Genomic DNA, 10,633 nt, shown 5'->3' on the forward strand with positions numbered 1-10,633 from the left:
GCCTTTCTAGGACCATTAATACAGAAAATGGAAGATTCATGCATAAGACCATCCACAACGGGATATGTTAAAGGAATCCTTAGCGCAAATCCTTAGGTTTGTTTGAATAAACTATTATTAATTATCCTAATTGAACTAAGGATTGGTCCGTCGAGAAGGATATTAAGGATCAAGTCCTTGTGTACGTGTCATCGCTTGAGTGGGTCGGCAACATCCAGTACCTCCTCAACATCTCCATGATCGGCCTCCTATGCTGCGTCTCCATCTTCCTCTTCCTCAAGCTCCGCAGCGACCACCGCCGCATGCCCGGTCCCTCCGCTATCCTCTCCAAGCTCCTCGCCGTCTGGTCCGCCACGTGCCGCGAGATCGCTCGCCACTGCGGCGCCGACGCCGCTCAGTTCCTCTTGATCGAAGGCGGGAGCTTCGTGCTTCTCTTCTCGATCGCCCTTTTGGCTCTCTCCATTATGTTGCCTTTGAATCTCTACGCGGGGACTGCTGTGTTGAGCGATGAGCTTTCGAAGACGATGATCACGCATATCAAGAAAGGCTCGGCCTTGCTCTGGCTGCATTTTGTTTTTGTGGTTGTTGTTGTGGTGATTTCGCATTTTGGGATCTCGGCGATTGAAGCTAGGTTGAAGTTTACTAGGTTTAGAGATGGGAATGGGAATGTGAGTGACCCCAATGCGGATTCCATGGCTGTGTTTACTGTAATGGTGCAGGGCTTGCCTAAGAATCTGGGGTCTGATAGAGTTGAGTTTGAGGAGTGTTTTCGTCAGAAGTATCCTGGGAAGGTTTATAAGATTATTATTCCGATGGATCTCTGTGCGTTGGATGATCTGGCAACGGAGTTGGTTCGTGTTAGGGATGAGATCACTTGGTTGGTTGCGAAGATGGACTCTAGGTTGTTGCCGGATGAGTTTGAGAATAGTGGAGATGATGGAGTGTTGTCTTTTTTGATGGGTTTGTGGGGGAAGGTGAAGGTTATGTGGTCTGGGGTTGCAGAGAGGTTTGGTTTTACAGATGATGAGAAGCTGAGGAAGCTGCAAGAGTTGAGAGCTGATTTGGAGTCTCAGTTAGCTTTTTATAAAGAAGGACGAGCACAAGGCGCTGGGGTTGCGTTTGTGGTGTTTAAAGATGTTTACACAGCTAACAAAGCTGTTCAGGATTTTAGAAACGAGAGGTCGAGGCGGACTGGGAAGTTCTTCTCTGTCACAGAGCTGCGGCTACAGAGGAACCAGTGGAAAGTCGAGAGAGCACCCTTGGAGACTGATATTTACTGGAATCATCTGGGGTTGACTAAGATCGCTCTTATCGTGAGAAGAGTGATTGTTAATACTATTCTTCTGTTGATTCTCGTGTTTTTCAGCTCTCCATTGGCGTTGATTAGTGCATTGGTGAGTGCCGGGAGAATCTTTAACGCTGAAGCGTTGGATAGTGCTCAGTCTTGGCTCACTTGGGTGCAAACTTCTGGCTGGATCGGTTCTCTGATTTTTCAGTTTATGCCCAACATGTTCATATTCCTAAAGACTCTTAATTGGAAATCACCATTGGACACATTATTTTGACTAGAGTCCTTAACTATTCAAAAAATAAATAAATTATTAAACTAATCCTAAGAACTCCTCCCACAAATCCACCATTGTGGATGCTCTAAGTGTTGCAATGTTGCATAGAATGACGCAGCAGGAGAAGGTATGTTAAAGAATCTACGCAAAACCAAGGTACTTAAAGAATTGGATAATGTCGCTTGATCAGTTTCTTGGTGGCTAGGACCTCCACATTCAACATGTCTCAAATAAAACATTAATGATCGACCTCCTTGCTTTTCTCTCAAAATCATTAACCCAAAAAACAAATCTTCTCTATTAAAAGAGAAGTACCATTTTTATTTACCATAAAAAAATCATACTAGCATTATTTAGGTCCATTTCATTAATTACATTTATTTAACTATTTATATTAATATATAAAATATATAAAAACATTAATAATAAATCAATTTTAACTGTAAATTTAAATTTTATTTTTAGTTATAACAAAATGTTGAGAAAAAATCTAACAAAATCTTTCTAAAAATTTGAAATATTTTTATTAAAAGTAATACCATTGATTAATTTCGTAATTAATAATATATACTATTATACATTAATTTAAATAAAAATTTTATTATGAAACAAAATAAAATAAAATTTATTAAAAGAAATACCATAAAAATCATACTAGGTCTATTTCATCAATTACATCTATTTGACTATTTAAGTTAATCTATTTAATATATAACATTTCTAAAAAATCTTATAAATTATGTAGATATTAATAAATAAATTTTAACTGTAAATTTAAATTTTATTTTTACTTATAACAAAATATATTAAAAAACCTAACAAAATCTTAATAAAATTTTAAAATATTTTTAAATTAATGCAGCGATTGATTTCATAATTAATAATATAGTATTATTATAATGTATTTACTTATAAAATCCCACAATATACTAAAATAAATAACCTAGAAATATAAATTATGCTAAGAAAATATCAGTTTTATAGTATAACTAAATAAAATTTTAAAATGTATTGTATTCAGTCTGTAAAAATTAGAAAAAATGAAAGAGATTCTCAATTTTTTTATTTCATACTATGAATTTATTTTAGCAAACTCGAAAATATATTAATATATAATAACAATTAATAATAAAGTAAAATATATAAAACAAATCATTATACATTAATAATATCGAATAAGAAACATAACCAATAACATTATAGATTTACACAATATATAATACTAAAATATAAATATCTTTTGAAGTTTCGCGATGGTATCTGTTATATATTTATAAAATAAAAATCTATCCGCACGGATGTGCGGGTGAAAAATCTAGTAAATATTAGTAAGCAAGACTTACGTTTTTCGGTTCGAGGCATATATAAATTACAATGTTCAAATTTCATCACAATCATCACATCGGACATAGTAATTTTTAAAAATAAATTAACGTGTGTATAATAATTTATATTTAATCAAGACTTTTATTTTTCCAACAAAAAAAAAACCTAACCTTTTGAAAAAAATAGAATTAACTTTTTCGCATCATCCAACAACAAGAAGCAATCCGCAATAAGAACCTCCAACACTCGCCAATGTAATCCTAGCAACCACAATCATATCAATCAACATCAATTCATCACACGCAAAACATGAACTGAGCTATTAATTAGCTTAGTGTATTGTATGAACGCACTCGATTCCATCCTCAATAACAAGGATTTAAAAAAATGCGAAAAAATGCGTTGTTTTGTTTTAATTAACCTTTGCTAAAGTCTGGCCTCCTAAACAATTTAATCCTTAAGAAATTGTTTTTTTTTCGGTAAAACCTCGTTTAAAAAAAATAAATAAATAAAAACTAATAATTTTCTACGATTAAAGTATACTTAATAAATAAAATTCTCTGGCTCTAAAGATAGATAATCTTGACAAACTTATCAGGACGAGCCAATGCAGCTTTTAACTCTTCAAGACTAGAAATCTCCTTAACGTCACCTCCAGATTCCATGTTTAGAACTACTTCGCTGCGAAATTGCTTCAGTGCAACTTGAGCTTGAGACAAAGATTTAGCAATGACTTTATCGTATGGCATTGCCTGATGTAAGATCTCATAATCTCTCACTGCTTCAGCCCATTTTTTTAGCTACAGTTCACATGAAAAAAAGCTTAAGAACAAGTGGAAGAAAAAACAAAACGAATTAGTCACACTATCTCTATATTTTACCTTGCTAGAAGACAGAGCCCTTTGAACCAATTCAACATTTTTCTTGAAAATTTTAATTTCAGTATTATGTGGCTCGATTTCTAAAGCTTTGGCTGCATTTTCAGCTGCATCTTTGTATCTGCAAGAATTCATTATATGAGCTCTTTCCCATCTTTATCCAACATAAAGATAAATAAGTAACCAGTCAACAAGTGTAGAATCTCACCTTACTAGAGCAAAATTTATTTGTGATTTGACAAAATATGCGTAGGCTCTACATAGCATACCGAAAATTCGAGTCTGTGGCTGTGAGAAAGAGGCGGGGAGTGGCTCAACTTTGAGGGCAGCTGCGTTTAGTGCTGTCTGGTGAGCTTCACCAACCCGGCTGAGTTTTACTAGTGCTTCAACTCTACACATAGCTAGCTGCAGTTGTGAGATAAGCAAACCAAACAATGTGTTTAATTCTCATCCTCATCAGGGCATCCGCATTGTGAGTCTCTCACTTAAAATATTATTACTCTTGGTGAAAATTACCTCAGGCCACGCATAAGGTAATAAGCTTCCTGGAATCAAAGGAGCACTTATTTCCCTCAAAACATTATTCCATTCACCGCATCTTCTTGCAAAAATACAATTGTTCAAGTTTTTGTTTACTCGTTTAACCCTCTCCAAGTCGTATTTATTATACGATGCTTCCTCCACAAGCTTCATTGCTTCATCGATGTGACCTAACCTGCAACGGAATCAAAGACTCAAATGATTAGATATAATATCTCTTTCAATAAATAAATAAAATGTAGAAGCAAATCAGTTTACCTAAGAAGAGACATGCCTAAACCGTGACGAGCCTTTGCAGATTGTGGATCCAGATTTATGGCCTCTTCCCACTGGTTCAGAGCTTCCCCCATACGCCCCAATCTCGACAATGTAGCTGCTCGATTGCTGAGATAAGTTACATTCTTCGGTGAGAGCTCTATTGCTCGATCATATAACTCCAAAGCCTCCCTGTAGTGCCATGTGCTGAACATTCTTTCCCCACTAGAGTTCATTTTTTTTGGATCTGGAATAGGAGCAGGCGAAGACGTTGGCTTAGAAGTAGAGAAGATCCTACGTAACCAACCAAAGTGGCTGCGACGGGCACAGCGATTTGGTGGACGGGAACGAAGTTTTTCTTGATCAAGATCATGATTCTTATTATCTTCCGTACTCAGTGAGTCTTGAGTATTATCGGGAACATTGTCAATCTCGGGTACGAGTTCGTTGGGCTTCAACATTACCTCTCTGAAAGCAGAGCCGGACTTGAACCTAGTATTATGAAACATTGGAGTAGGGCCCCCACTTTATGGGGCCCCCACTTTCAACTTTTTCTTTTATATGTACGTATAGTATGTTGATCAGTTGATATATGTAAATTTAAATGCACAGAAAAATTAAAAGGGAAAGTTTCGGTAGTGGTGTAAATAATAAATATTTATATATAGGGTTATAGACTCGTAGATATCTGATTTAGTTGTTACGATAAAACTAAAAAGGTAAAAAAGCACGGTATCTTTAATTTGCTAGGCGAAACTTGCCATACTTACCTTCATCTCCATAGAAGCAACTTTTTTTGTTCATGTATAAAAAAACCAGATTTTTTTTTTCGTTTCTTAAGTAAAATCTTTTTTTTTTTTTTTTGGATAGGGCCCCTGAGAGCTCAGGTCCGGCTCTGTCTGAAAGGTTACGAAAAGAAAGATAACCGATAACGTACGATCTCATGCTTTCTTTAGAGCTCAAAGATAGTGATTAGAGTTAGGTTTTTATCTTACATTAGAGAGGAAGTCTTTTATAACTAGTTATGACAATGAAAACATTAAAACTATCTCTTCAACACATAGGTTAATTATATAAGTAATATAAGTTTTTTATGTGTGAGTAAATATTAAAGAAAGTAATTGAAAGCGGCAGCAAATCAAAGATAACACAATCGACTTACTTCATTGTAGTTCTTCCTCTTCGTCACGAATAAGAAAACAGAATTTGGGAACTTTCCTTAAAAAACACAAAACTCTTCGTTTCTCTCTGTTTTCAGGGGTGCGTTGTTAGCGTGCGTCCCACACATTTATAAGGTTAGGGTTTTGTGACGAAAAGAATACAGGTCAGGTTGTTTTACCTAATTTTGTGGAGGACAAAAATTAGGTCCAAACGTGGTGGGCTCAAACAGTGAAGCAGCATTCGATCCTGAAATTCATTTTTCTTCCCTTAAATGCACAATATTTATATGTACAGTAGAACCTCTATAAATTAATAATATTGAAACTTATTTGGTATATATAATATATATTGCATATAACTTAAATTTGGTTTTAGATATAATATTACTAAATCTCATTAAAAATATATTAATTGTTAAGAAAATATAAAGATAATTCGATTGAGAATATAAAAAAAACAATATAATAATATGTTTTTACTTATATAAAATATTTATATATATAAATTATTAATTTATGATTTTAATGGGACCATATATTTATATAGAATTTTTCAAAAAAATATTATCTTATTATTTTATCGATTTGTGTCAAATTTTGAACTGGCTCAAGTTGGAACCGGTATAATTAATTAACTTATAAAGATTATTAATTTATCGAGTATTAATTTATAGAGTTTTTACTGTAATATGAAAAAATTATGTTATAAGAACTATCATGCGGCATCAGATTCACATCAAATTATGACATATTACCTAATGTTTATTTTTTCACAATTTCAAATTTATTTCTTCCCAAATTAATAGTTCAAAATTTAATTAACCAGAAAATTTTAAACCGGTTAAACAAACTAAAATTCATATTTTATAAAGAAAAATCACTTTTTATCAAAAAAAACTAATCACTATCTTTGAGCTCTTTTTCAAGATGACTAAGTGCGGGTTTGATCCTGATTCACACAAATACTTGAATTTGATCAGAGGGCTGTGTGATGAAATAATGTTTGAAGGAGCTATGGAATTTTATCGATAACAGAGGAAAATGATTAAGTGAGTAATGTAAACCTACCGTGGACAAGGAGGACAGATTACGAGCCAGACAATCAAACTATCACATTCCATAAATCAAGCTCAATCAAATCGGAGAATCAACAATAATAATTTTGATAAAAATTATTTAATCAAAATTTTAACTTTTCCAACAACAAAAACCTAAACTTTTGTAAAATAGAATTCCTTTTAACATCATCCAACAACAAGAAGCAATTCACCAATATATTCAGCTAAGAGTTTCAGATGATTTGTATTAAAATGACAAATTCACTGTTATTTAAACGAGGATTTTAAAAACATTCTATCCACTGTTATTGAACAGAATTTAAATTGGAGATTTTTGAACGCTTTAATTTTTTTAGAATATTTTTTTTTACGTCAAAAAGCCATTTTTAGAGTGTTTGAGAGATGTTTCTTAGTTATAAAAATAAATATCAAAATTCCATGATTTTAGATGAGAGTAAAATTGTTTAACAAAAATCACATCAAATTATAATATTCACTTAAAATCATATAAAACTCACCAAAATCAAATCACTTCAAATTTCAGATTCCATACATCCCTCCTCTAACAAGAAGAACCTGGACATTCGCCAATGTCCCTAAATCTTAGCAACCACAATCATAAGAAATTTTGCATTCGTTCAACTTCAGTTCATTATGCGTCACTCGCTTAAGATGAAGCTGAAATATTTGGTTGGTGGATGAACGGCACTCAGATCCCTACTCAATAACTAGGATTTACGAAAATGCTATGTTTTGTTTTAATAAGCTTTGCTCAACCTCCTAAACAATAATCCTTAAGAAATAGTTTTTGTAAATAAAAAAATTTAGGTTCAAGGGTGAACGTTTAAATTTACCCATCCTCTTATTACCAATTAAAATGTCATCTAGATTAATAATAAAATAGAATAATCTTTTTAAAATAAATCTGAAATAATTGAAAAAAAATAATGACGCCAATTTTAATAACGCTAACGCCACTAACTAAATTGTAAATCCAAATTCTAAACCCAAATTCCTAGATCCTAAACCCAAACCGTAAACCCAAAATCCAAATCCTAAACCCAAATCCTAGACTCTAAATCTTTAACCCAAACCCTAGACTCTAAACTCAAACCATATACCCAAATCCAATCTCTAGATCCTAAACTCAAATCGTAAACCCTAAACCCAAATCCTATACCCTAAAGATTTAAGTTAATGGTGATGTTGTTCTTTTAGGGTTTAAGGTTTGACTTTGGAGTCTATGTTTGAGTTTAGGATCTAGGGTTTGAATTTAGGTTTTAGGGTTTTTGTTTAGGGTTTACAGTTTGGGTTTAGTGTTTAGGATTTGGGTTTAAGGTATAATAGGGTTTGGGTTTAGAATTTAAGTTATAGAGTTTAGATTTAAGGTTTAGAGTTTAGAATTTATGATTTAGGGTTTAGTCAGTGGCGTCAGCGTCATCAAAATTGGCGTTATTATTTTCTTTTCAATTATTTTAGATTTTTTAATATAATCTAATCTATTTTATTATTAATCTAGCTGACATTTTGATTGGTAATAAAAGATGAATTGAATTTAGAGGATGAACCTAAGTTTTGGTCTTCTTTAAAATCTCGTGTAAGAATAAGAACAAAAATAAGAATGGAAATAAAAAGCTTAGTCTAGCCCGCTAAACAATTTTTTTACATTCAGCAGAACATAATAATTTTCTACTGTTTAAGTATACTTAAATAAAGAAAATTCTCTTACTCTAAAAATAGATAATCTTGACAGACTTATCGGGACAAATTCTTCAAGACTAGAAATCTCCTTAAGATCACCTCCAGATTCCATGTTTAGAACTACTTCGCTGCGAGATTGCTTCAGTGCAACTTGAGCTTGAGACAAATATTTAGCAATGACTTTATCGTATGGCAGTGCCTGATGTACGATCTCAAAATCTCTCACTGCTTCAGACCATTTTTCCAGCTATAGTTTCACATGGAAAAGCGTAAGAACAATTGGAAGGAAAAAACAAAACTAATTAGTCACACTATATCTATATTTCACCTTGCTGGATGACAGAGCCCTTTGAATCAATTCAACATTTTTCTTGAGAATTTTAATTTCAGTGTTATGTGGCTCAATCTCTAAAGCTTTAGCTGCATCTTCAGCTGCATCTTTGTACCTGTAAAAATTCTTTGTATGAGCATCTTTACTATTTTTATCCAACATAACAATAAACAAGTAACCAATCAATAAGTCCAATAATTAATCTCACCTTTCTAGTGCCAAATTTATTTGTGATTTGACAAAAAAAATATGTAGGCTCTACATATCATATCGAAAAACCGACTCTGCGGCAGTGAGAAAGAGGTTGCTATTGGTTCTAATTTGGGGACAGCTTCTACTAGTGCTGCATGAGCCTCACCAAGCCGGTTGAGTTATACTAGTGCTTCAACTCTACACATATCTAGCTGAGATAAGCAAAACAATGTGTTTCATTCTTATCCGTATGAGTCGTCTCTCACTTAAATATTATTTACTATTGGTGAAAATTACCTCAGGACACGCATGAGGTTCTGGAATCAACGGGGCACTTATTTCCTTCAGAACATTATTCCATTCACAGCGTCTTCTTGCAAAAATACAATTGTTCAAGTTACTTTTTACTCGTTTAACCCACTCCAAGTCGTATTTATTATATGATGCTTCCTCCACAAGCTTCATCGCTTCATCGACGTGACCTAACCTGCAACGGAATCAAAGACAAATGATTAGATATAATATCTATTTCAGAAAATAAAAAATGTAGAGGCAAATCAGTTTACCTAAGAAGAGTCATGCCTAAACCGTGACGAGCCTTTGCAGATTGTGGATCCAGCTTTATGGCCTCTTCCCACTGGTTCAGAGCATCCCCATACGCCCCAATCCCGACAATGCAGCTGCTCGATTGCTGAGATAAGTTACATTCTTCGGTGAGAGCTCTATTGCTCGATCATAGAGCTCCAAAGCCTCGCGCCATGTCTTGAACATTCTTTCCCCACTAGAGTTGATTATTTTTGGATCTGGAATAGGAGCAGGCGAAGACGTTGCCTTCGAAGGAGAGAAGATCCTACGTAACCAACCAAAATGGCTGCGATGGGTACAGCTATTTGGTGCACTGGAAAGGAGTTTTTCTTGATCAAGATCATGATTCTTATTATCTTCCGTACTCAGTGAGTCTTGAGTATTATCGGGAACATTGTCAATCTCGGGTACGAGTTCGTTGGGCTTCAACATTACCTCTCTGCAAGATTACAAAAAGAAAGATTGCTGATAATGATCTCATGAATCCCAAACTTTTCCTTAGGGTAAGAAAACTTAGTTGTTACGTTTGGTCTAGAGAGAAAGAGTTATGGCAATGAAAAACATTACGAGACTAGTTTGTTCAACAAACTCAAAATCTATGAAAGTTGTCTCGTCAGCAATAGAAGCTTTTTTTGTTGGTGTACATGTTATATCGAAAGTTGCAACAAATCTCAGATAAAAATTGACTTACTTCATTGTAGTTTCTCCTCTTCGCGAATAAGAAAGCAGAATATGGGAACTTTCCCTAGAATACACAAGACCCTTCGTCTGTTTCTTGGGGTGCGTTGTTAGCGTGTATTTAGAACTACGTGTATTCCACATATTCATAAGGTTAGGGTTTTATAACCCACAAAATTTAGGTCAAGGTTTTTCTTAAACCTAATTTGATGACATAATGTAATTAAGCCCAAGGATTAAAGAGAAAAGTTGAGGCCCAAATGTTACTCTTATTATAAATTATGTAATAACCCGGTTCTTTATTCAAAACCGGTTTGCTTATTCGGTCCTGGATGTTAAATTTTTATTTTTCTTGACATCAAAC

General features: G+C 33.8%; 2 protein-coding genes across 2 annotated transcripts; one reads left to right on the plus strand and one right to left on the minus strand.

The window, feature by feature from the left end:
* The first annotated feature begins 27 nt into the window (after nucleotides 1–27).
* Nucleotides 28–2,028, plus strand: LOC103836277 (CSC1-like protein At4g35870). The gene is made up of 2 exons (XM_009112523.3): nucleotides 28–66; nucleotides 141–2,028. Exons 1-2 carry the CDS (start codon nucleotides 28–30, stop codon nucleotides 1,563–1,565), a joined length of 1,464 nt encoding a protein of 487 aa, XP_009110771.3. The 3' UTR covers nucleotides 1,566–2,028.
* A 1,429-nt stretch (nucleotides 2,029–3,457) lies between these two features.
* LOC103834261 (TPR repeat-containing thioredoxin TTL1) lies at nucleotides 3,458–5,073 on the minus strand. Its single transcript, XM_018657861.2, has 5 exons — nucleotides 4,568–5,073; nucleotides 4,286–4,484; nucleotides 3,978–4,174; nucleotides 3,773–3,890; nucleotides 3,458–3,691 (listed from the first exon to the last, which is right to left on the minus strand). Exons 1-5 carry the CDS (start codon nucleotides 5,071–5,073, stop codon nucleotides 3,458–3,460), a joined length of 1,254 nt encoding a protein of 417 aa, XP_018513377.2.
* Between the last annotated feature and the right edge of the window lie 5,560 nt (nucleotides 5,074–10,633).

The sequence above is a fragment of the Brassica rapa genome, chromosome A01 (genome assembly GCF_000309985.2).
Source record: "Brassica rapa cultivar Chiifu-401-42 chromosome A01, CAAS_Brap_v3.01, whole genome shotgun sequence".
In the NCBI taxonomy this organism is placed as follows: domain Eukaryota; kingdom Viridiplantae; phylum Streptophyta; class Magnoliopsida; order Brassicales; family Brassicaceae; genus Brassica; species Brassica rapa.